General features: G+C 35.2%; 1 protein-coding gene across 4 annotated transcripts in view; it reads right to left on the bottom strand.

Moving 5' to 3' along the window:
* Positions 1-2,072: 2,072 nt before the first annotated feature.
* Positions 2,073-26,853, bottom strand: part of SNTG1 (syntrophin gamma 1) — a 480,938-nt gene continuing 456,157 nt past the window's right edge. For 3 of the 4 annotated variants that reach the window (XM_061171420.1, XM_061171419.1, XM_061171422.1), the window contains 2 exons: positions 20,492-20,602; positions 2,073-2,550 (listed from right to left, as the gene is read on the bottom strand). In XM_061171420.1, the coding sequence (XP_061027403.1) occupies positions 2,392-2,550; positions 20,492-20,602 (270 nt within the window). In that variant the 3' untranslated portion in view covers positions 2,073-2,391. The remainder of the gene's footprint in view (positions 2,551-20,491; positions 20,603-26,853) is intronic. The other variant, XM_061171421.1, reaches the window with a different exon arrangement.

Raw genomic sequence — 26,853 nt, 5'->3', positions numbered from 1 at the left:
CTTTCTTTAGGCTAAGCAGCCTATTTCATATTGCCTGTAGACCCACTGACTCTCACACCACGGACACACAGACGTCCCCCTAACGCGGGGCGGGCTGACACGAAACTCGAGCTGGTAACAGAGGGTCTGTGCTGAGCTGGCCGCTGCGGCTGCGGATCCGAAGGCAGCTGCCCCTCCCTCCACTCCTGCCCCTGAGCTGGTGGCCTCCTGAAGCCTGTTTCTGGTGGGCTTCTGATTTTACTGGGTTGGCCAAAAAGATCTTACGGACACGCCCGAACGAACTTTTTGGCCAACCCAATAAAAGGACTGTTCTGTTTGATCCAAAACACAGTGAGCAATAATTCCACAGTGATATCCCAATGATGGATATGTATTTAGTTTGATGTTTAATATAAATTATATTAAACTGTATACTGTCCAGTTTGCCCCAGTTCTTTTTATTTTTTTATTTTTTGGCTGCGTTGGGTCTTCGTTGCTGCGTGCGGGCTTTCTCTAGTTGCGGCGAGCGGGGGCTACTCTTGGTTGCGGTGCGCGGGCTTCTCATTGCAGTGGCTTCTCCTGTTGCGGAGCACGGGCTCTAGGCATGTGGGCTTCAGTAGTTGTGGCTCGTGGGCTCAGTAGTTGTGGCTCGCGGGCTCTAGAGCGCAGGCTCAGTAGTTGTGGCTCACGGGCTTAGTTGCTCCACAGCATGTGGGATCTTCCCGGACCAGGGCTCGAACCTGTGTCCCTTACGTTGGCAGGTGGATTCTTAACCATTGCACCACCAGGGAAGTCCTGCCCCAGTTCTTTTTAAAAGTCATCCTAGATAGAACTTAACACTTGCCCCGGTACAACTGTGAACCTTCACTTTTCCTTTTCAATTTAATGCACTTAAGAGTTAATCAGATGCAAAGTGAATTAATAATTTATAATGATTATGGAAATAGTTTGATGTTTATTTTTTAATTATAATTTTCATGTGTCCTTTTTACAAATAATGTTGTTTCCTTCTTGAGTGACTTTTTTCCTTCTTAGTAAAAAAAAAAAAATCAATCCACCTTATTAGATGCTTGGTCATTTTCACAAGGAAGGATCCAATGTTTGATTTAGTTGGGAACATGTGTATTAAAAAAAGCAATTTTTTTCTTAATGGGGAGGTGGTTGTTTAAAAGCAGATTTCAGTACAGCTGCTTTGAAGGAAAGAAAACGTTATACAAATAGTTATGTAACACCTGGGATCCCAGTTGTGTGCACACAACTTCAGGGCTTTCAAATTTCCAATCTCTTCACACTTACATTCCTAAGACAAGATGCCTAAAATAACTCAAACCGTTTGGCATTACATAATGACTTTTCATGACATGATAAGTCAGAAATTTTAAATTTTATTTTCATCTCTCACCTCATTCTCTCATAAACTCTAACTAAAATGGAAAGATGTCATTCACCCAACATAAGTCATAGCTTTGAGAATGCTTCCTGGGGACACTGAGGTTCAGCATTAACGGGTAGGGTCAGAATTACAGAGAACTGTTTCTTACACCACATGGGTTGATATTATTTTCTCTACAAAAGTTTTTGGGGGTCACTGAAAATTCATGAAATTTTAATTTAATAATAAATCCCAGGTAAAATATGAATCTCCTTAAATGAAGGAAAGAACAAGAGGTCCATGGATGTTTCCTTCATTCATCATTAAAGTTAACACATTTTGGGATCTTTGAATGACACTGGCTGCAAATAAAACACTCAGTGTCAGTGACCCAAGGAAGAAATAGTCTGTTTCACATTGTGTCTACCATAGGTAACATGTAATGATCCTTTTGCAATTCTCAGCAGTATTCTACAATAAGATAAACAAAATTGGAGTGCCAGTGTCAAATCATGGGATGAGGGTACAAGGAGAAATCCACACCAGTGAGTTAAAGTGCTTTCTTCTTGGACGAGGGTTTTGCCTGCTGGTCTCTGTGCAACTGTCTCCTTTCCGTTGTTCCTGATACAACGATGGGGCATTTGTTCCTGACCAGGCCCATCACGTATTTGTCATACCAAATAATCTAAAATACAGAAATGACCATTTAATGGGTATTTTTATTTATAGGTAGCTTACAATTTTTTATATTATTTACATACTCCAGTCATTCATTCTTTCCTCTTCTCTTCTGATGAAAGCAACATACTGGCACCGACCCACCGACAGAGAGCAAGCTATCCTGTTCATTCAGGATGATTCCCAGAGGCCTTCCAAACAGAAATGCTTCTGAGATCCGTATGAGCTTCTTCTTTTCTGCTGAAATTTCAACTTGGCTTCACTGTTGACTTGATGATGTGATTGCTTCTCCAGTGTCTATAGCGACGAGTATGACTGTTCTGTTTATAAGTCAAGGTAAGAGGGATGCCAAGCTCAGGCTGTCAGGTCATGTACTTGGCTTTGCTCATCATGCCGGAGCTGGGAGTGGCGGAAGCAGTGGCCTGACTGCCTAAGAAGAGAGGGTCCAAACAAGCCACCTTGGCAGCAAAGAAAGAGTGAATGCAGTGAAGAACAGCAAATAGGTTCGAAAATTCTAGCTCCTGAAAGGGCAAGAGAGATGGGTCACATAAAATAAAAACCAGTTTCCTGAAAATAAAAACTACACAACTAGATAATAGCTAGAGCTTTTCTTTCAAGTGCAATAAACTTAACTAGAACCAATGATATCTAACTTATGGAAATGGTAGGCATTTTTGTTCAATATGTTACTTTCAAATGCATTGCCAATTTACTTCAAAATATGGTGGCCCGAGAGTCAGAAGAACTAAGCATTCTTATCACCCATGAGAGTCTTTTCAATATTGATAAATGCTGCATAGAAATATATTTGGCCAGATTAAAATTCTACTTTTGACATAGTGTGAGTAAAGAGAAACAGCAGGTTTAAAAGTATTTTTCTCACTTTACACACAATTCAAATGAAAACTTCGGACTGGAATGATTAAAAAGTATTCTTCACTACTATCTAGAATAAGTTGCTGTTTGTCATAGGACATTGACTATGAAATACTGAGAGCAAGGGGATATGAATGTTTAAGGCACTAGAAGCCAAATGGTTCACTTCCAAAATATAATGAATGCATTCATTTTAAATTTAAGTAATTCTGATTATCATACTTGGTTGTTAAAAAAAAGTTAGCCAGGGCCCACTAACTGTTTGGATTTTTGGAAATATATTTCCCATTTGGGTACTTAAGGAAATGTAGCACCAACCAGTAGCACCAAATGATATATATTGAAATGAAAATAGAAAGAAGTTACTTCAAACCACAAATCATATCAGATTAGCTGTAAAATCATGAGTTGGTGCTCAGGATAGGTTTTGAAAGCTGACGTCACAAGTATTTTTATGAAAACCCATCAATAGTCCCATAAAAATGATCTAATTCCAAAAGGATTGAGAGAAGAAAAATAAAAATATGTGCTTGATGAGGTCTATTTGATAAACTTGTCACAAAGAGGATAACTAGAGCATAGTAAACCATATGGAATTGTTGACGAAACTGATGCTATATCAATACATATTAGTAATAAAGGATGCAGAATTGCAATTAATAGGCACATTGCTGATGGTGTTTTCAATTCATGGTATGTGGCAATGGAAAATAATATAAAGTATTCATTCACTTAGGACATATTGTAATATCTGTCATGTACCAAGGAACTATTTAAATAAAATAGTTCACTTCAGGAGTACTTTCTCAGATATGTAATAGGAGGACAATAGGCCACAATATAGATTCATAGTTCGGTACAATGTAGATGAAATAGCTATGCTGTCAAAGTGATTCCCTCCAAAACTTCAGAATATCTTAGTAATTTTCCTATGGCAAATGTTAAAACAGCAAAGATCTGGTTTAACTATTTTAAATTCCTAAAATGATTCCACCTCAAAATGATTTTACTCAGTCATTATGATTTCAGGAGCCGTATTTTTAGCAACCTGCTTCATGTCACCGCGATGTGTTATTGGTCACCTAGCAGGTTTCCTCTGGCCTTAATTCAACCCCAAAATTCACACCTTCATTCTTTGTGCAGCCAGCTTATTTCATGTGCAGATTTTGAATACGTTCAGTGTCAACCCCTAAAAATCCACTAGCTGTAAAAAGGATGGGAAAGTTTTGGAAAGCATGAGATATGCTTGTATATTATTAAAAAACAAAACAATAAAAAACATACAATTTACTCTTGGTGAAGGGGAGAATGTTGAATGTTGCAACTAGGCAAAAATATAACAACTTTTTCTCAAAAATAATTTTGCCATACTTTATTAAATTGGAGATTATATCTTGCTTGTCAAAAAACAAATAGTCTAAATATATAGATATTTTGGGGATGATTAATATTTTCAGTGATTCATACCTTGTCAAGTATATGTCAATTATTTGATGCAGACTGGCACTTTAAAATTTTTACGCCTTTTTTTGGATGTGGGTAAGCAGGAAATGATAGGTAATTAGAAGATAAAACAAGAGGCAGAGATGCGTTCAAGTTTGGTCCTTGATTCCAGAGTCAACTCATCTTCCCTCGGGCTCAGTAGTCACCTTTGGTCATCACATCCACTCCTAAGGCTTCGATTTGCATTTCTGTATACACTAGTAACACTCTTTCCCTCATTTCTAATGTAAATTCTGACCTACGGAATTTACCTATCTACTGAGCATCCACAGGTGACGTCCACCAAGCTATTTACCATCTCCTTGTAATAGAGCTCTTCTGAACCCCATGAATCTCACTAAACATAATTCTTCTCAAAATTTAATCATTCATCCATTCAATGAATATTATTGAGTGGTTACTATGAATCTAGTCTTTTTCTTGGTGAAAAGATAAAGTAGTGAGCAGAACAGACAGAAAAAACGGTCTAATGGGAGTTACATTCTTGTGGCAGGACACAACATATAAGGGCATAAACAAGTTAAATATAATATTTCTGAATATAATAATAAGTATACTCAAGAAAATAAAGCATGGAAGAGAGCAGAGTGTGGGAGGGCATGCAGGACAAGGAAATCCATATTGTCCTGGAGGTGAAACTTAACAGGACAAAGGAGTAAACCATCTGGCTATTTGTGAGAGAAACATTCCCGGCAGAAGTCAATTTCAAAGGCCCTGAGATGGAGACATTCTAGGAGAGCTTGAGGAAAGCCAGGGACTTTCAGCTCTGGGATGGAGTGAATTATGGAGTAATTAATAGGAAATGAGGTCAAAGATGTAACTCAGGCCAGAAACTGTAGTGCATACGAGCCCTTTATGAGCTTTACTCTGATTGACATGGAAAACCACTGGAGATTTTTCAGCACAGAGTGACAAGAATTGGTATTGAGTATTAAAATGATAATTCTGGTCACACTGTTGATAATAAACTCTTTGGGAATAAGATTGAAAGAAGGGAAGTTGTGAAGTTTTCAGTTAAAAAATGTGTGGGATTGAAAGTAAAATTGAGTCAAGGATGATTCCAAGATCTTTGGCTGAGCATCTGAAAGAAGGACTTTCAAATCATTTATCTGATAAGGGCTTACTATCCAAAACGTATAAAAATTCATATAACTCAACAGCAAAAAAACAACCTGATTAAAGAATGAGCAGAAGATATGAATAGACATTTTTTCAAAGAAGACACGTAGATGGCCAGCACGTACATGAAAAGATGATCAGCCTCAGTCATCATCAGAGAGATGAAAATGAAGCCCACAGTGAGACACCACCTCACACCTGTTACAACCGGAATCACCAACTCAGTTCGCTGTAGTCTTACAAAAATTGCTGCTAACTGTTTTCAACACATACCTCGGGATGGGTTTTCCCAATGAACAAGTTCTTAGTCACGTCAAGTAATGACAAGCACTGCAAATATGGGCTTTCCCAGGGAGCTTCCAGATAGATCCAATAATTACTGTTTTCATAATCAAATAGTTAATTTTTCAGGTCAAAATTCAGTTTACTTTTTTCCACTTTCAAATGCTTTCATGCTTTTTGTAATTTTGCTTTTTTTTTTATTACGAGATGATAACACCAGACCTGATTATTTTGAGTTACTTTACCTCCTTGGAAAATGCTTTCAAGTGTATCTTTATTTTTAAAATTCTGATTTTCAAAATGTTTTTACTTATATTAAATAAAAATACAATTACATTTCTTCTATAGATAAATGGTGACTTTTGGCAAAAAGGAAGAAAAATGCATCATACCATGGACATGTTCCCTTTAACAGCTACTTGTTTTGGAGGTGGTTAATATATTTGTTTTACCTAAAAAATGCCAGTTTAAGTTTTCTAGTTTACCAAGTTAGAGAATAATTTGGATTCTTAACACACATGGGTAAATAAAAGTCAATATCCCTATGGAGAATATAAGAGGCTTGAAAAATAAATTATGTACAAGGAGAAAAAACCTTCTCAGTGAGAAATAAACATGATTCAGAACCCTCATGATTCCCAGGTGTTTAGGCGCTCTTTTAAAGGTAGAGGAATATCCTGTCCAGAGTTCTCCTTTATCACATATTACTTTTCCTAATCCAATTGTTTGAAATAAAATTTTAGATGAAATAAGTGGTATATAACTCACACAGACACACACACAGACATACACACACAATTACTAATTTCCCCGATTTATTTCCAGCTGCTCCAGTTTCTTCTATACTATGAGGCACCACCAAACAGGATTGATGAAGGACCTGCATTACCAAGCAGGAGCCTGCCCTGTCCTCATTTTTCTTCCCCATAATCTAAACAGCTGGGGCTCTGGAGAGTTTGCAGTGAAAGCAGAAAGGTCTCGGCGTTTTTGAAAACCTTTGGTTCCAGATGCCAAAAAGAGTCAGAAATTGTGAAAAGCAGGATAGGTAGGAAGCTGATCCTTCATCTTTTATGCAGAGGGAGAGCCTTCATCCTCAATACCTGCCCAGTTTTGTGAATATTAAATGTCCTAATTTATGAGACCTCAAATGCCAAATAGGAATTTGCTTAGACGACTGGCTATTTTCTTCCAAAAGGCAAATTTCAGCACATCATGAATTCTTCAGTGGGATCTTTGACAGACACTTACTGAGCATACAAAATGTTCCATTCACTGTGTTATATATTCAGTCTTTACCTTCAAGCCAGGGAACATACTGTCCCAAGGGCAACCCTTTTAGGCAGACACTTAGCCACAATTTATAATGAGAAAATGAAGATTTATAGAGAATAGCTGGAAAGTAGCATTACTGGAACTCAATCCTCAATTTCTGATTTAAGTCTTACTAAACCTTATATTGTGCGAGAAGGTCTCTTACGGCAGCTTGAAGTCTCTGAGGCCATGGAGATTGGGGGCAGGAAAGGGTTTTGGGGAAGAAGTCTATTCAGAAATGTTTCCAAACTCTGCACGGTTCCACTAAATAAAAAATCAATTTTCTTTTTCCTTCTCTTATTGTACAAAAAGTACTGCCTCGGCTGCCAGACCTCAAATCCAGTAATTTAGGATTAATATGCTGTACACACTAGTTTAGGAAATATTATAACAGTGTTTTCATGGGGGGAATGGTCATGAATTTCAATGAATAAAGCGACAACAATGCTTTTAGAAGGCAGCCTGTTTTGAAGTCAGGGGATCGTCTAGCCATATTATCAAATTACAATTTAAAAATAGATATACCTAAAGATAATAAATGCTAAAACTACCAAACAAAAAATGTATTTTTTACCTGGAAAATTTAGTTATGGACAACTATGAGTATATGGTAGTAATACTTGATGTACTAGTACCTATGCTAACAACATAAATTAAGCACTTTTTAAAAAGTACCCAATACAGTAAAATGAGCTTTTTAATAAATTGTCAAATAACTACAATATTACGCATGATTTCAATTGGGAACCATTCCCCTGTTCTACTAGGAAAATTCTGGGAAGTTTAATGAGGCTTTGGAAAACAGATGGGAAATTTATTAAGCTTTCTGAGTAACGAAGTGAGAATTTATGAATTTCTACTTTCAGAGAAAAAATATATAACAGGTTTTGTATTATAACATTGTCCTTCTATAGCCATAAAACAACAAAAACAAAAAACAAAGTATGTTTCCCCAACTCCCGTCTTTTTTCAGTATTTCTGAGACTTTTCACAACCAAAAATTTAAACACTACTTAGAACTTTTAATCTTGTAATACATATGGCAACTCAAACACTCATATTCCCCAAACAAACAATATCTCTGGTTAAATAAACTCTGGTTGTAATGTATTTGCCTTGTAACCGGGAATGTATTAATGTACTATTAGAGCGTGTTTTATTTAAAGTTGTCTACTTATCACAAATAGCAAGATCTGAGTCCATTTGCTAAATCATTTTATCACTTTTAAAATCATTTTTAAAAGAAAAGAAACACTGCAACAGTGTCCGTATTTAAAACATTGGCTCAAGTTTTCTTTTGTAAAGCTTTATTATGATATTTTAGACATATAACACTATGTATTTAAGGTGCATGACTTGATGTTCTGATATATGTATACATTGCAAAAAGTGTACCACAGTCAGGCTAATTTACATACCATCACCTCTATAACTACTATAGTGTGTGTTGGGGGTGGTTTATTTACTATCTATCCTCGCTGCAAATTTCAAGTATTCAATATTGTTACTTACAATCATCACATTATATGTTAGCTCTCTATTAATCTTATCTAACTGAAGCTTTGTTCCCTTGGACGAACATCACTCCATTTCCCTCCCCCTCCCCCTGAGCCCCTGGCAACCACCATTCTACTCTCTGCTTCTGAACGTGACTATTTCAGATGCTACACGTAAGTGAGATCACGCAGTATTTCTCTTTCTGTGTCTTGCTTATTTTGCTTAGCATAATATACTCCAGCTCCACCCATGTCACAAATAACAAGATGTCCTCTTTCTGTAAGGTTGAATAATATTACATTTTATGTGTATGCATATACCTCTATCCCTATGTATCTATGTATCCATGTATCTATGTATCTATCCATCTATCTGATCTATTTTCTTTATCCATTCATCTATTAAAGGACATTTAGGGTTTTTGCCATGTCTTGATTATTGTGAATAGTGCTGTAATGAACATGGGGGTGCAGATATATTTTCAAGACACAGATTTCATTTTATTTGGAAATATACCCAGAAGTAGAATTGCTGGATAATGTGGCAATCCTATTTAATTATTTTGAGGAATATTCATACTGTTTTCCATAAGAGTTGTACCAATTTACATTCCCGCTAGCAGTACACAAGGGTTCCCTTCTTCACATCCTTGCCAACATTGTTATCCTTTGTCCTTTTGATAATAGTTGCCCTAATTGGTGTAAGGTGATATCTCATTGTGGTTTTGATTTGCATTTCCCTGAGAACTAGAAACATTGAGCAACTTCTCGTATATTTGTTAGTTATTTAAGTTTCTTTTTTTTTTTTGAGAAGTGTCTCTTAGACCCTTTGCTCATTTTTAACTGAGTTATTTGTAATTTTGGTATTGAGATGTATGAGTTCCTTATATATTTTGGAAATTAACTCATTATTGGATATATGGCTTGCAAATAATAATTTTTCCCATTCTGTAGAGTGCCTTTTTATTTTTATTTTTTTAAAATTATTTTCTTTGCTGTGCAAAGCTTTTTAATTTAATATAGTACCACTTGCCCACTTTGGCTTTTGTTGCTTATTCTTTTGGAGTCATATCCAAAATATTATTGGCAAGACCAATGTCAAGAAGTTTTTTCCCTACGTTTTCTCCTAGGAGTTTCATGGTATCAGGTATTATATTTAAGTCTTTAATCCATTTTAAGTTGATTTTTATGTATGGTGTGAGATAGTGGTCCAATTTCCTTCTTTTGCATGTAGCTGTCCAGTTTTTCCAGCATCATTTTTTTACAGAGACTGTCCTCTCATTGTGTGTTCTTGGAACCTTTGTCAATGATCAGTTGACCATAAATGTGTGGATTTATTTCTGGAATCTCTATTCTGTTCCATTGGTCTATATGTCTATCTTTATACCTGTACCATACTGTTTTGATTACTATAGCTTTGTAATACAATTTGAAGTTAGGAAGTGTGATGCCTCCAGCTTTGTTCTTCTTGCTCAAGATTGCTTTAGCTATTTGGGGTCTTTTGCAATTCCATCTGAATTTAGAATATTTTCTACTTCTGGAAAAATTATCGTTATGATTGATAGGTATTTCATTGAATCTATAGATCACCTTGTGTAATGTGGATATTTTAGCAATATTAATTCTTCCATTTCATGAACATGGGCTGTCTTTCCATTTATTTGTGCCTTTTAAAATTTCCTTCATCAATGTTTTATAAATTTCATTGTACAAGTCTTTCACCTTTTAAAGTTAATTCCTAAGTAATTTATTCTTTTTTGTTGCTATTGTGCATGGGATCGTTTTCTTAATTTCCCTTTCAGATAGTTCCTTGTTAGTGCATAGCGATGCCACTGACTTTTATTTGTCAATTTTGTATCCTGTGACTTTGTAAAATTTGTTTATTATTATTATTAGTATTATTAGTTATAACAATTTTTATGGTGTCTTTAGGTTTTTTGAATATATATATATGATAATGTCATCTGCAAACAGAAATAATTTTACTTCTTTCTTTCCAATTTGGATGCCTTTTATTTCCTTTTCTTGCCTAATTGCTCTGGCTAGCACTTTCAATACTATGTTGAATAGTAGTGACATGAGTGGGCATCCTTGCCTTGTTCCAGGTCTTAGAAGAAACAGTTTCAGTTTTTCCCTATTGATTATGATGTTAGTTGTGGGTTTTTCAAATATAGCCTTATTGTGTTGAGGGATGTTTCTTCTGTACCTATTTTGTTGAGACTTCTTATCATGAAAGGATGTTGAATTTTATCAAATGCTTTTCTGAATTTATTGAAATATTTTTTTTAATCTTTTATTCTGTTAATGTGGTGTATCACATTGATTGATTTTTGTATGTTGAACCATACTTATATCCCGGGCATAAATTCCAGTTGGATATGTTACATAATTCTTTTAATATGCTTTCAAATTTGACTTGCTAGTATTTCACCAAGGATTTTTGTATCAGTGTTCATCAGGGATACTGGCCTGTAGTTTTCTTTTCTAATGCTGTCCTTGTTTGGATTTGGAATCAGGGTGATGCTGGCTTCATAACTTCATTTTAGGAGTGTTTTATATATTTTAGAAGGGTTTAAGAAAGTTTGGTATTAACTCTTATTTGAATGTTTTTTAGAGTTGACCTATGCAGCCTTTCGGTCCTGGGCTTTTCTTTTTGGAAAGTTTTGTTTACTATTTGTAATCCTTGTTTGTTATTATTCTGTTCAGACTTTCTATTTCTTCTTGATTCAGTATTTAGTTTTTATGTCTCTAGGAATTTATCAGTTTCTTCCTGGTTATCCAATTTGTTGGTGTATCCTTTTTTATTTCTGTGTTATCCATTGTAATGTCTCCTCTTTCATTTCTGAATTTATTTATTTGAGTATATCTCTTTTTTCTTTATCTAAGAGTTTTTAAATTTTATTTTTCTTTTCAAAAAATACAATTCTTAGATTTACTGAAAGTGGGATATTGAAGTCTCCTACTATTGTTGTGTTTCTGTCAATTTTTCCCTTCATATCTGTCAATATTTTTATATATTAGGTGCTCTGATGTTGGATGCATATATATTTACAATTGTTATAACTTTTTGTTGAATTGACCCTTTTTTTCATTATATAATGCCCTTCTCTATCTTTGGAAAATTTTTGTTTTAAAGACTATTTTGTCTTATACAAGTATAGTATTTGAGATAAGGTCATATCTTGGACTGTAAGAAAAAGAAAAAAAAAGTGAAATCATATGGAGTATGTTCTCTGACTAACTGTATCAGACTAGTAATCAATTCTATAAATATAACAAAAATCCCCAGATACTTAGAACATAGACATCACACTTCTAAAAAGAAAATCCACCTGTCAAAGAGGAAGCCTTGAGGGAAATTAAAAACACATTGAATTGAATGAAAACAGAAATACAATATATCAAAATTTGTGGAATGCAGTGAATGCAGTTCTAAGAAGGAAATTATAGAATTAAATGTTTATGTTAGAAACAAGGAAGTTTCAAGTTAACAATTTTAAAATCCCACCGTGTGAAATCAGAAAAAGAAGAGCAATATAAATCCAAAGCAACTAACAAGAAGTAAATAAGAAAGATAAGAGCAGAATTCATTAAATTGATCACAGAACTCAATAGAGAAAATAAATGAGAAAGTAATCCTGGTTCTTTGAATAGTCTCTAGCAAGCCTGACAGAAAAAGAGAGAGAATGCATCAATTATTAGTATCAGGAATGACTCAGGGGTGTCATTACAGAATCTGCAGACTTCAAAGTGACAATAAGGAAATACTATGGAAAAGTCTACACACACAAATTTGACAACTTAGATGAAATTAATGAAGACCTTGCAAAGTAAAAATTACCACAAATCATCTGATAAGAATAGATAATTTGAATAGTTATTTACTAAGTAAGTTAAATTCATAATTTTTAAAAATCCCCAAAATGAAATCTCCTGGCCCAGATGGTTCCACTAGAGAGCTCTACTAAACCTTTAAGAAAGAATCAACAATCTGTATATCTTCTTTGGAGAAATGTCTATTTGGGTCTTCTGCCCATTTTTGGATTGGGTTGTTTGTTTTTTTGATATTGAGCTGCATGAGCTGCTTGTAAATTTTGGAGATTAATCCTTTGTCAGTTGCTTCATTTGCAAATATTTTCTCCCATTCTGCTTCATTTGCAAATATTTTGGTCTTGTTTATGGTTTCCTTTGCTGTGCAAAAGCTTTTAAGTTTCATTAGGTCCCATTTGTTTATTTTTGTTTTTATTTCCATTTCTCTAGGAGGTGGGTCAAAAAGGATCTTGCTGTGATTTATGTCATAGAGTGTTCTGCCTATGTTTTCCTCTAAGAGTTTGATAGTGTCTGGCCTTACATTTAGGTCTTTAATCCATTTTGAGTTAGACATTTCTCCAAAGAAGATATACAGATTGCCAACAAACACATGAAAGAATGCTCAACATCATTAATTATTAGAGAAATGCAAATCAAAACTACAATGAGATATCATCTCACATCGGTCAGAATGGCCATCATCAAAAAATCTAGAAACAATAAATGCTGGAGAGGGTGTGGAGAAAAGGGAACACTCTTGCACTGTTGGTGGGAATAAATTGATACAGCCACTATGGAGAACACTATGGAGGTTCCTTAAGAAACTAAAAATAGAACTACTGTACGACCCAGCAATCCCACTACTGGGCATATACCCTGAGAAAACCAGAATTCAAAAAGAGTCAAGTACCAAAATGTTCATTGCAGCTCTATTTACAATAGCCAGGACATGGAAGCAACCTAAGTGTCCATCAACAGATGAATGGATAAAGAAGATGTGGCACATATATACAATGGAATATTACTCAGCCATAAAAAGAAACAAAATTGAGTTATTTGTAGTGAGGCAGATGGACCTAGAGTCTGTCATACAGAGTGAAGTAAGTCAGAAAGAGAAAAAGAAATACTGTATGCTAACACATATATATGGAATCTAAGAAAAAAAAAAAAAAAAGGTCATGAAGAACCTAGTGGCAAGACGGGAATAAAGACACAGACCTACTAGAGAATGGACTTGAGGATATGGGGAGGGGGAAGGGTAAGCTGGGACAAAGTGAGAGAGTGGCATGGACATATATACACTACCAAATGTAAAATAGATAGCTAGTGGGAAGCAGCTGCATAGCACAGGGAGATCAGCTCGGTGCTTTGTGACCACCTAGAGGGGTGGGGTAGGGAGGGTGGGAGGGAGGGAGACGCAGGAGGGAAGAGATATGGGAACATATGTATATGTATAACTGATTCACTTTGTTATGAAGCAGAAACTAACACACCATTGTAAAGCAATTATACTCCAATAAAGATGTTAAAAAAAAAAAGAAAGGATCAACAAAAATAGTATACAATATCTTCCAGAAAGTAAAAGAGGAGGAACATTTTCAACTCATTTTATAAAGACAGTTTGTCCCAATACCAAAACCAGGCAAAGACAGTACCAAACAAAGCAAAATAAAATAAGCATAAAACAACAACAAAAGAACCTACAGACCAAATCTCTCATAGATGTGAAAGCAAAAATACTTAAAATTTTGACAAATAAAATTCAGCAATATATATAAAAATTCCACATCATTATGTAGGGTTTATTCCTGAAATGTAAGACAGGGTCAGTATTTGAAAATCAATGAACATAAACCACTACATTAACAAGCTAAGCAAGAAAACTGACATTGTGATATTAATTGATACCCATTCATAGTAAAAACTTTCAGAAAAATGGAGATAGAGGGGACCTAACTCAACCTGAGAAAAAAATTTCTATTAGACCGCTAAATTTAACATCATACTTAATGGTGAAAAGCTAAATGACTTTCCCCTAAAATAAGGAACAAATGAAGAATGTCTGCACTCACCACTGGTATTCAATATGGTATTTAAATTTGTAGGCAACAAAATAGTCAAGAAAGGGGCTTCCCTGGTAGCGCAGTGGTTGAGAATCTGCCTGCCAACGCAGGCGACACGGGTTCGAGCCCTGGTCTGGGAAGATCCCACATGCCGCGGAGCAACTAGGCCCGTGAGCCACAACTACTGAGCCTGCGCGTCTGGAGCTTGTGCTCCGCAACAAGAGAGGCCGCGATAGTGAGAGGCCCGCGCACCGCGATGAAGAGTGGCCCCCACTTGCCGGAATTGGGGAAAGCCCTCGCACAGAAGTGAAGACCCAACACAGCCATGAATAAATAAATAAATAAATAAAATTAAAAAAAAAAAAAAAAAGGCAAGAAAAAGATTGTAATGTGATACGGGTCTGAAAAAAGGAACATATCTATCCTGATTTGCACATGTCTTAATAATCTGTGTAAATAAATGCAAAGAATTTTAAAAATCAAAAATAGAAACAAAAGACCTAGAACTAAGTGCACATATATATATACGTGTGTGTGTGTGTGCGCGTATATATATATATATATATATATATATATATATATATATACAGGATTCAGGATGCAATGTAAATATATAAACGTTAATTATATTGCTACATAGTAGCATTGATATTTGAAAAATAAAAGTTTCAAAATATCATTTATATTCCCTCAAAAAAAGAAGAAATGATTTACCTAAATGCCAATCTAACAAAACATGCATAGGATTTATATGATGAAAACTACACAATACTGAAGAAATAAATCAAAAGGTCAAAAAATAGAAAAATATTCTGTTTTCATTGCTTTAAGTAATCAACATAGTAAAGATGTCAATTCTCCTGAAATTGATATATAGGTTATGCCATCCCTACCGAAGGGGCAGTGACATTATTCATAGATATAGAGAAGGTAATTGTAAAATGTCTGTGGAAATACAAAGCAACTAGAACAGCTAACGCATTCTGAAAAATAACAGTAAAGTGGACAGAATCATCCATTTCAAGGATTATTATATAGCTACTGTATCCAAGAATGTATAATACTGGCAAAGAGATAGATGCAAGAAACAGCACCACAGAGGTAGGACCAAGTAATTTTCGATGAAGCTGCTAAAATAATTCAATAGAAGAAGAATGGTCTTTACAACAAATGATGCTGTTGTAACTGGATAACCACAGGCAAAACAGAGAAGGTCAGCTAAACCCCACAACTTACAGAAAAAAAATGAACTCAGATGTGTCATATATTTAACTGTAAATGGCAAGCTTATAAGACATTTTGAAAGTAGCATAGGAGAAAACCTTTGGCACCTGTGATGTGCTGAAGAAGTTTTGACATGACACCAAAATTATAATTTTTAAGAGAAAGAGCTGATAAATTGGGTTTGTAAAAATTTTTTAATTTCTCTGCAAGATACCCTGTTAAAAAGATGAAAGATAAATTACAAAATGGAAGAAAATATTTGCAAACAACACATCTAACAAATCCTCATATACAAAATACATAATAACTCATAAAACTCTAAGTAAAACAAATCACAAAATACAATTTGAAAATAGGCAAAAAACAGGAAAAGACATTCACCAAAGGGAACATATATAGAGAGAAAATAGTCATGTAAAATGTTATTCATCATTGCTAGCCATTAGGGAAATGCAAATTAAAACTATGATGAGAACTGCTAAAGTAAAAAGTAGCGATCATTCCAAATGCTGGTGAGGATGTAGAGAGACTGGGTTTCTCATACATTGCTGGTGGGAATGTAAAATGTGACCACTACTTTGAAAAGCAATTTGGCGTTTTCCTTAAAACTAAATAAACATTTTCCATATGACTGAGCAACTGCCCTCCTGGGCATTTATCCCAGAGAAATGAAATGTCACGTCTACATAGAAGCGTGTACGCTATTATTCATAGCAGCAATAACTAAACACTGCAGTCAGATGTCCCTCAACAGATAAATGGTTAAACAAAACGAGGTCCATATTCCATATTCCATATCATGGAAAACTACTCAGCAATAACAAGGAACAAACGATCAATATGCATACATAGGGCATTATGCTCAATGAAAAAAGTCAATCTCAGAATTTCACATAGTGTACGTTTAATCTATACAATATTCTCAAAATGACAAAATTATAGAAATGAAAAACAGATTAGTGGTTTCTAGGAACTAGGAATGGTGGGAGTGAGGGGTGTTATACATGCTCCCCTAAAGGGCAGCATGAGGAAGATGGTTGTGTATTTGATTGTGGATATGGGCGCACAAATTTACACATGCTATAACTGACGTGAAATATACACATATTGCATCAATGTTAAAATTCCTGCTTTTTATATTATACTATAGTTACATAAGGTTTATGCACTGGGGGAAACTGGACGAAGGGTACACGGAACATCTTCTAGTTTTATAACTTCCTGTGAGTTGGAGAGCTCACAAACACTTTTACGTCCATATGGCCTTTAGGTTTGTTTCTGATGCCTTGGTAACTGTGTTTACTTTTCCCAGAAGACATTTTTCTAACATGTTTTAAAATAAATATTTCTACAGCATTTTATTTATGTTGAAGGAAAGTATAAATAAAACCAAGATTTTAAAAAATGAACGAAAGGAAATAATAGTTAATCAGAATAAACGATTCAGCACACTGCTACACAAAGTAAATTCCAAATACTTCTTCCTATCTTCCAACATCCATCCATTCAGATTATGACTACCTAATTTTGTTTGCCTAAATGAAAAAGAGACTGGGGAGAGTGACTCAATAATGTACCAGGAAATATTAAATAAAGTGAAACACAGACAGTTATTACTTGCCTGATCCCAGGCAAGCATCAGGTTAAGCCTTAGGATTATATGTTGTAAGACACACTCCTTGTGCTTACAAGTTCTTGATCTAGTGAAGAAGGCACGCTAGAGAACAATGACCACACAGAGTGGACACCAATGTTACAACATACATAAATTAAGAGGAGTTATATTATATAATATACAGGAGAAGCTCCTGTCCCTGACTTGGAGATGGGGACACAGGCCAAATTTCCCATATTAAAATTTTAAAAATTAATAGAAATGAACAGAACACAGAAACTGTCCAAAGCATGTGAAAAATGACACAAATTTGGGTTATGGTTATAAACTTGAATTTCTTAAATGTGGGAAGGACAAACAGTCTATATATGTTAAGTAATCACCTTTACTAACTTCTCTCCTAATAATAATACTGCTATTTTTTTTAATACTTCCTTAGTTGTTATGCTACATTCTTTAAAGATGAAATCATTCATCAGTGATTTATCGAGTGTCTTCCATATGCCAGGTACCAGGGGTATTTATTCCTTACACTTTCCCTGCAAGGTAGCAATCATAATTTGGTGATGAATTGCCCCTGGGAATATAGCCAGGAAATGGTAAAGATGAGATTTTTTTTTTACTCAAGGTTACCTGATCCTAATTTTCTTTCCACTGTATCATGTTGCCTACTCTCTCATTAAAAAAAAAAAGTGCTGCCCTAAACAGAGAAAACGTTGAATTCTCAAATGACATCAATTTCAACCATAAGCCATGCTTACGATAGATGGTCCCATGAGTCCTGTGATGTGATACATGCTGGCATTCTCCTTGCTTTCCTCCTGTGATGGTCCTTTTGACTACTGCTCACAAATTGCAGTTATAAAGGTTATAGCATAGTTAGCAATTGTACTAGTTTTAATCTAATATAATTTCTATGATATTTGCAGAGGTGATACACACCAGTACAGCTAAACAATTCTATACAGCTGGCCACTGTTCTGACTGGCGAGTGTCACTTGTTAAACAGTCTCCATATTTAATTTGGTGCTTTCTGTGTTACCCACGGAGGTGTTACTCTCTCTCATTTTATAGAAGGAGATGGTGACTTTAAAGAAGTTTGGCAACTCACCAATGGTCACATTCTCCCACTGGTTTTAAGACTGCTCTTTTCACTATTTAAAAATCACTGCCACTCTTTTCACTATTTAAAAATCACTGCCTTGATATATGTATACATGTAGCTGATTCACTTTGTTATACAGCAGAAACTAACACACCAGTAAAGCAACTATACTCCAATAAAGATGTTTAACAAAAAATCACTGCCTCTAAATTCAAGAAAAACATTCAATAAATATCTTCTGAAACGATTTCTTATTAAATGAGTTTATGAAATATTGCTTAAAACATTATAAACAGAAAAAGTCGTATTTAGAAGCTGGCAGACAACTAATGACTAGAAAAGTGAAGGAAGTATAATTAGGTGCATGTATAATATGCACCACCTTAAACTGAAGCCTAAATACTACAGTTAGTAGTCATTTCACTGCATTTATCTTTTTTGCTTCATGTTGTCAACTAAGGATTTGTTAGCACACTGAAAATATCAGAAGAGAAGGAACTTATCAAATCAAACTTATCAACTAGTGGCTGACACTCCACGTTCGCCAGAAGAGTATAGAGCTGACAACATTAACACCATTCACCTGTATTAGGATGTGTCCTGTGTGTGAAAGACTGGGAAATCCACCAAAAGCTAAAGGTACATACTTTGGGACAATAGTAATGCACTGTTTATAGTAACACTAAGAACCAGTTTAAAGAGCGGTGTAGGTGACACAGAGTTCACGATCCACCCATGGCAGCCGGAGGGGAAAGCAGAGGTGCTGTAGCCCCGTAGAAAGGTCTGCGCTTAGGGACGGGCTGTGATGGGGTGTAGATGTGAGAATTAGGAGACAAGCAAATGGACGGAGCGGGTGAAGTTACCCTGGCCTCTGTCCACACTGATGGGAGACAAATATAAGGCAAGACCACTTGGAACAGGGAAGCTTTAAAGAAACGCAGGAGGACAGAGAGTCAGCAGAAAAGAGCCGCCTGCACAGCCCCCCTTAAACAGCCTGCAGCCCAGGAGTCAGAGACAAACATAAGGCAGGGGTGGGTATTTGTAGAGAGAGTCAGATCAAGAGCTGAGGGGACTAAGGAGAAAAATCCAGACAAAAGCATAAGCAGATGTATAAGGCCAGAAAGGCATCGTCTTGTTAAAGGGAGAATGAGGGCCTCTGGTCTGGACACAGAGCAGGGCCGCAAGAGACGCGGATGGGAGAGTCGGGTGGGCTCGGTCCTCGGAAGGCTCTGAATGTCAGGCCAAGACTCCCCCTGGATTTAATACACATAGGAATGTAACAGAATTATGGTGATTTTAATCCAGAGTTGAAAATGTATGTCTCAGTTTTCGTTTCCATAGAATTGATTTTTCACTTTGGTATTTGTTATTTATTCTTTCTTCCCCACTGAAATAATATATTTATAACTCATTCTAACCCAAAGACTGTTGTTGTGAATTTCACAGAAGGGTAAAGGAAATCACTCAGAGTTTGAATATTTACAAATATACATTCATAAGCATAAAAGTAGTGAAACTTTCTGATGAGTTGAAACAACATAGTTAATAAATTTCAGAATACTGAAAATTTGCATGGAGCAAAGCAAAAAAATCATTCATTTACTCATTTTATTTAACATAGAATAACATGGGGAAAACATAAATTGATTAAAAAAATATTTTTCTTTAGGGATTTGCGTTCATATCTGAAGAGGGAATAAATAATGATAAACTAGAGTCAGAATATTTTAAATTATTATTTAGAATGTGAAAACATCAAGACAGGGACTGTTTTAGTTCCCGGAATATTATTTTAGTGTGACACAAATACAGTTCATAGGGAATTAAAACTAAGAAATGCAACTTGTTGTGTGTAATTTATTTTAAGGTATGCGTTTCAGTGAAAATTTGCCATTAAAATCTTTAAGTGAATTTATTCTTTTGGCCATGCAGTATATTCCAAGGTAAAAACAGAGAACGTGTGTTTTCGCACTTTTGGGTTTCCTAAATTTTTTCCCCTTTCTTTCTTAATGGCATTAATGTAGCTAGAGGTGGTTTTTGTGATGAGTTTCAGTTTACCTTTGCTTCAATCTGTTTAGTATCTGGATTCTGAAACAAAAATTTGATTTTGCTCTTGCCGTCATCTGAAGAACCTTTAAGCTGAGAAAACTTATACCTCCAAAGTACTGCCTAAAGGGAAAGAAAACATAGGCAAGTCAATGCAACTCATGTCTATATGCAAACCAAGAAATTGTTCTTTTAACTGGTAAAAGGTAATCATATTGAGTTAGTCCTATATCCCAGTATTAAAAAGTAAATGAAAACATACTTATCAAAGGCTTAGTATTCAATATATCCTTTAATTTCCTGAAATAACTTTGGTTCCCATGAAATAGTCATTTTAAACATATATATGAATAAATCAATTTGCGTATCTGGTTTTACATTATCATGAAATAGAAACAAACTCACTTAAAGCATAAGTCCATGCCAGTGAATCAGCAAAAACACCTATTTCCCATTTCTTTGTTTTTCATCCATAGAAGTGATAAGGTGATTTTCAACTGATAATGCTGTAGAACTTTCTCTTGAAGCTCAAACTAATAACCCGTGTCTTTGTCAAGATGAAAGGTCAGCCTGAGTAACCGATCACGACGGAAGCTTCCATGGTGCCCTCAAGAGACAAACCAGCACGAGCATCTCATGGGACCAGCCCCGTCCATCCGCGGGGCCTCGGTCTAGAAGATCATGAGGCTAAAAGCCATCTTCCAGTGTGGCAGCAGGTTTAGACAGTATGAAATCTACATGCCAATTTAAAAAGTTTACACTTTTAAAAGTATAATAAAATAGCAAAATCATAAAGTCCTTAAAAATAAGGATGAGGAAATTCTCAGTAATATATAATAATGAAGCATAATGAATTTATACAGAATACTGCTCATTTTTCATTTATTTATTCACCAAACATTTATGCTCTTATATTAAGCATTTTATTATATATTAAGATAAAAAAGACACCATCAGTTTTCTGAAGATATTAGTCTCTGTATAAGTAGATGTCTTTGCTTTTGTTCTTACTATGAGGCTACACAATCTATACAGAAGCAATATCCAGTCATTACAAATCCTCTTAACTGTTTGCCTTAAGTCTATTACTATAAAGCATCTTTTAACAATAAAATTATCTGGGGCAATTAACTTTATGGAAGAAAAATAGAAGAGTTATATCCTTTATCTCACAACTTCCTCTAAATAAAATCCTTTATGTTTTGAAAAGTGAAATAATTTAAACAATCCAGGAGAACTACACGGTAGTAGGTAAGTGAGTATTTAGTAACTTTTGAAAAGAGGGAGTTCTAGATTTAGGACTAATAAGAAATTATATATTCATATGTACAATTAGGGTTAGGGTGAAAGAAAAACAACAAACAGTGGCAATATAGCGGGAAATACGGTAAAGTATAAGGAAAATCCTAACAACCTAATAAATGAAAAGACAATACTACAGAGAAAAGTCATTGAAGAAAATGGAAAAACCATTACTATTTCTAATAAATATGAGAGCATGTTCAATCTCACTAGAAATAAAGAAGAGTGTGATAATATTACAATGACTTCGCTTTATTCAAACGTTAAATTAGCAAAGATCACTGAAAATTAAAATAACTAAAGCTAGCAAGTTTACCTTGAAATATTTGTATAAAATTCCTGGCAACTGTGTGAAATTCTTTAGGGCAATAATTATAATATATGTTAAAGCCTTAAAAATGTGGATGTTATGTGGTCCAGACATTCCCTTTCAAAAAATTAACTGTAAGGAAATACAATATACGAAAAATAAAGTGTTAAACACCTTATTATTAATAAATATAAAAAAATGAAAATTCTGAACAATTTGCATTAAAATAATGCTCATAAGAGTCATGTATTTACATGGAAAATGCAATAATATGACTTTAAGGGGGACATAAGAACAGGAAAGCAGATAAGTTTGTTAAAACAAAGGAGCTTGTAGAAGGCTGCAGGGGAACGTCTGCCAAAAACATTATCATACGCAGCTCAGGTCCTGACATTAACCTACCGTGTGGTTTTGGACAAGAAACTTTATGTTTAGCTTGGCTTAACTGTAAAAGTAAAGGTTGCAAATTCTCAAATTATAATTATAATTTGAAATAATATTTCATAGGTAGTCATAAAAGTAAAACAGGAATTTGCTATTTCAACTAGCTGACCTTTCCAAAGGCCAGACTTTAACAGCTGTTAAAGCTCATTATTTTAAATAAAGAGTAACAAAATTAAGAATGCGGATGAGGCAGATACGTGAAGGAAGCCTGGAGACTTTTCCGAATATGGAGCATGGATCCTCGGCTGTGAGTAGATCGCTCCAAAAATGAATAAAGTAGTTAATGAATCTAATGATGGGCTGAAAGATTTGTCAGTTAAGAGGTAACTCAGTAAACTAGTGAGACTTAGAACCTTCTAGGTAAACTGTGTGACTTAACATGCCATGAATTCATTAAGACCAATTTGGAGGAATCTGAATCTGAAAATATAATCAGTAAAAGTTACACAGGTATAAAAATTGGCTTAATTCAAGAATCTTTGGAAACCCTAGTCCTTATACCTGTATTTTGTTTTTAAGATTCTGATAAACATTATGGCAACTATGTTAAGAATATCAACGCTGAAAAAGTTGAGTGGACACCACTCTTCTTATACCATTCTATTTCCGTTGCCATAACGTTGTTGTAATATATTTAGATAAGTACATTTAAAATATTCTTTAAGCATAAATTTTTATGTAGATCAGATGACTCCCTCTCTAAATCAAATTTTGGACTTCAAGTTTTCTTGTTCATGTATCAAAATGAAGCTATTGATATTGATTTGTCTCTATTAGCAGAAGAATTTCACGATTAAATGATGTCATTTGTCTATCAATCTTTCAATTAGAAAATCAGTTAACTTTAACTTCTCTTCCATTCAATTTTTGGAATCAAAGTAAAACTTCAGAAATTTCATTATGTCAGAATTGAAATATCTCTTACTCTGAATGCTATCATAAATTCAGTTAAAAACTTCAGCATTGGATATGTTATTTGTTATTGCAACAATAATATGAATTTGTACTGTTGGTAGAGCACAGTGTTATGGTAATATCAGTATTTTCCTAAATTAAGAAACGTATGCAGCTAAAGTGTACTTGCATTGATTTGGGTGAATACGCCAGAAAACATATACTAACATGAGAACTTATAAAGTGCTGTGAAATTTCCAACAGTAGAAGGGACATGATGTAAGCAAATAGTCCATAATATCTCCTGAACTTCGCAAGCCCAGTGGTCTCTGCCCTCTCTACATAACTTTAACCACGGGGCCTTGGTTTTGGATTGGAAAATTCCTGCAACCAGTGGTAATCTTAATTTGTTGAACTTGATGGAGAGCAAGTCCAAAAGGAGGGAAAAAAAGAAAACAAACAAATAAAAAAACGGATAGCAATGTATGAAAACATTTCTGAGTATTTTTGAAATCTAGAATTCCACCCAAAGCCTTCAGAATAAATGGTCACAGGCCAGATTCTCATTTCCTCAAGTCTTTCCATAGATGATTGCTCTGCTAGCTCCTGGTCAAATACATTTGCTGAAGTTCATTAGCTCATAAAGTCTGAGGATATTTTCAGAAAAAGAAACTCATTTAACTTTGTTCAGCTAGCTTTTCCCATGGAATAGATTTCAAGAAATTATAAAAAAAAATTCCCTATAAAATAAAATATTTAATGGATTTTAGTAATAATGGAGCCAAAATACCTTACTAATGGTATTTATTAAAACTTTTTTTGTTTATTTTTGACAGTCAGAAACAGTGTTCAACTCAACGTACTGTCTGAATGACTTTATGAAATGATAAATTTAAAATGTACCTGGCATTTTGAAGATGTCTTTAAATATTTTTAAGTGACTAAAATATGTAAGCAAAGATGTCGTACGTGTGAAGAATAACGCAATGAGTCCCAGCATTTTCAATAATGTAGTTGTAATAAAGTCACTGAAGATGGCTAAGAAACATAGTGGGTAATAGGAAAATATACAGTAAAAGTTTATCACCCAAAGTGCTCTCACAATTAAAGACTACAAGAAAAAATTCTGCAAAAGGATCATTTGCCTCTGAACTACTCTTCATAATAGATATGCTTTCTTTAAATTACTGCAGGCTGTAACAATTTTTGAAAAAATAAAAGAAAATAATGCAGGCAAACAGATAAATGCTAAAACCTTTGGATTCAATGCCATTTGGGTTTTATAATTTAAGGTCATCATTCTTAAACCAGTGAGAAATCTTTATAAACTATGCTTACAAACAGTGATTAATCCACGTATGATTGAAGATGAAATGTTAAAATATTATCAAGCAGAATATTCATGTGAAGATCATGAGGCGCATAGTATGGAATCCATCCCTCATTCCTGACCTTGAGTCATTTATGGGCAACCACATGGACTTCACTCAGGGCCTGTGAACCGTTCCATGTGTCCACTGCTGTCCTTCAGTTGAATGTCATCTTTCTTACAGTGAGTGTAACACTGGTCTAGACCCTTTCACATCTTCCCACTAATCCTTGCAATAGCTAGGGCACTGCCATTTTCCAGAGGATGCAATTAAGGAAACATCACATACATTCATAGTATTTCACAACTATTAAGTGGGAATCAAACCCAAGTCGGCCATGATCCATGGTTCCTATTTTTCTTTTAGCCCAACCTGCTTCTTCGGTTTTCTACAATTATTTGCCTAACCAAACGTCAAAGACCCATTGATTGAACATGATTATAATTGAACTTCATTGCAAATAGCCTGAAAGATCCTTAAAATAGAGGACAGACTCAGAGCCCCATTTGGTACAAGACACGAAACTCAGGAAAGTAATTTACTGATTTTCTCAAGCATAGTCTGTTCTGAGTCATCATTTCTTCTTCTTTACAATGCTGTTGCTATTTTAAGTGTTTTTCACTCTCTCTCTACAAGTAAAAAGTGTCCCATAAGCTATCCATTTGTTTAAGATTCATGGTTAGAATTGGCTTAAAGTTTAGAAATGCCAGTGATCTAGAGAACTTCAGTGCGAAGGGAAAAGAAAAAGCTTTCCCTTCCTCCATATTTTCGACATTTACCACAGAGACTTTCCGAGCCAGCTGTAATCGCCCAGAGACGGGTGGCAGAGCGGGCTGCAACTGAGGGACTCAGGTTAGCAAATGAATCAAGTGTTTGTATGATATCAAGTGTTCCTTAGATGCAGACTATTCAAAAATATAATTCATCAATTGTATGTCTATAAATGGAAAGTGAAGCTGCACAAATGAGATGAAAAACTTACATGCCGAACAAAAATAGGCAAAACAATCTATAGGGCTTCCCTGGTGGTGCAGTAGTTAAGAATCCACCTGCCAATGAAGGGGACACGGGTTCGAGCCCTGGTCCCGGAAGATCCCACATGCCGCGGAGCAACTAAGCCCGTGCGCCACAACTACTGAGCTCACGTGCCACAACTACTGAGCCCACGTGCCTAGAGCCCGTGCTCCGCAACAAGAGAAGCCACCTCAATGAGAAGCCCGCGCACCGCAATGAAGAGTAGCCCCCACTCGCCACAACTAGAGAAAGCCCGCGCGCAGCATCGAAGACCCAACACAGCCAAAAATAAAATAAAACACGAAAAACTCTAGAGTAGAATAATAATAAAAAAAAAACCTCTAATACATTTATCCGTCTCTTTACCGGTTCACTGTGGGCAGAGCCTAATTTCTCTTGCCCCACAGAAAAATTCCTCTTCCAGAAAATGAAATAACGTCTACATATGAAGGTAATTTAAGCTCTATGTCATCTACCTTCTGAGGAATCTAAGGCTATTTTGCAACATAGGGGACAAACACACCAGAAAGCACAATCTATATGGATTACAACTTATTACACAGAACACATTAAAAATTACAACAAAATTGCTTTGGAGGCAGAATCTATTTTTAATCTCCCTGTAACACCAATCACCTGGTATTTGACAGTAAACTAATGTTTGCCCAGCAATAACCACAAACACGCTTTTTCTTTTTCTGCTGCAGATTGTCTTGATGGGTCTCCTGGTTAGGCAGAAAATCAAATCTTCCCTCAAAGCCCTCTTTCTGCTTTGCCTCCCCCTTCGACTTTGCAAGCAGCCCAGGTACACACCCCCTCTGCTGCCTTCCATCCTCCCCTCCCCACTGAAATGAATTAACAGCACATGTTAGAACACCAGGGTCCCGTAAGCGCCTCCTCTTCCTTCCTTTTTTTCTCTGGGTGGGTTAGGAGTCATATTTAGTAGAAAACCATGACAAACCTTTTTTTTAAGAATATTTTTCTTTACACATCTTTATCCTTCTCATTTGTTCTTCATTCATGTGAAATGTATCCTAATT

This window comes from Eubalaena glacialis, chromosome 17 (assembly GCF_028564815.1).
Source record: "Eubalaena glacialis isolate mEubGla1 chromosome 17, mEubGla1.1.hap2.+ XY, whole genome shotgun sequence".
Lineage (NCBI taxonomy): Eukaryota > Metazoa > Chordata > Mammalia > Artiodactyla > Balaenidae > Eubalaena > Eubalaena glacialis.
Note: the sequence above shows the minus strand (reverse complement) of the source record. Positions and strands in the feature narration are given on the sequence as shown.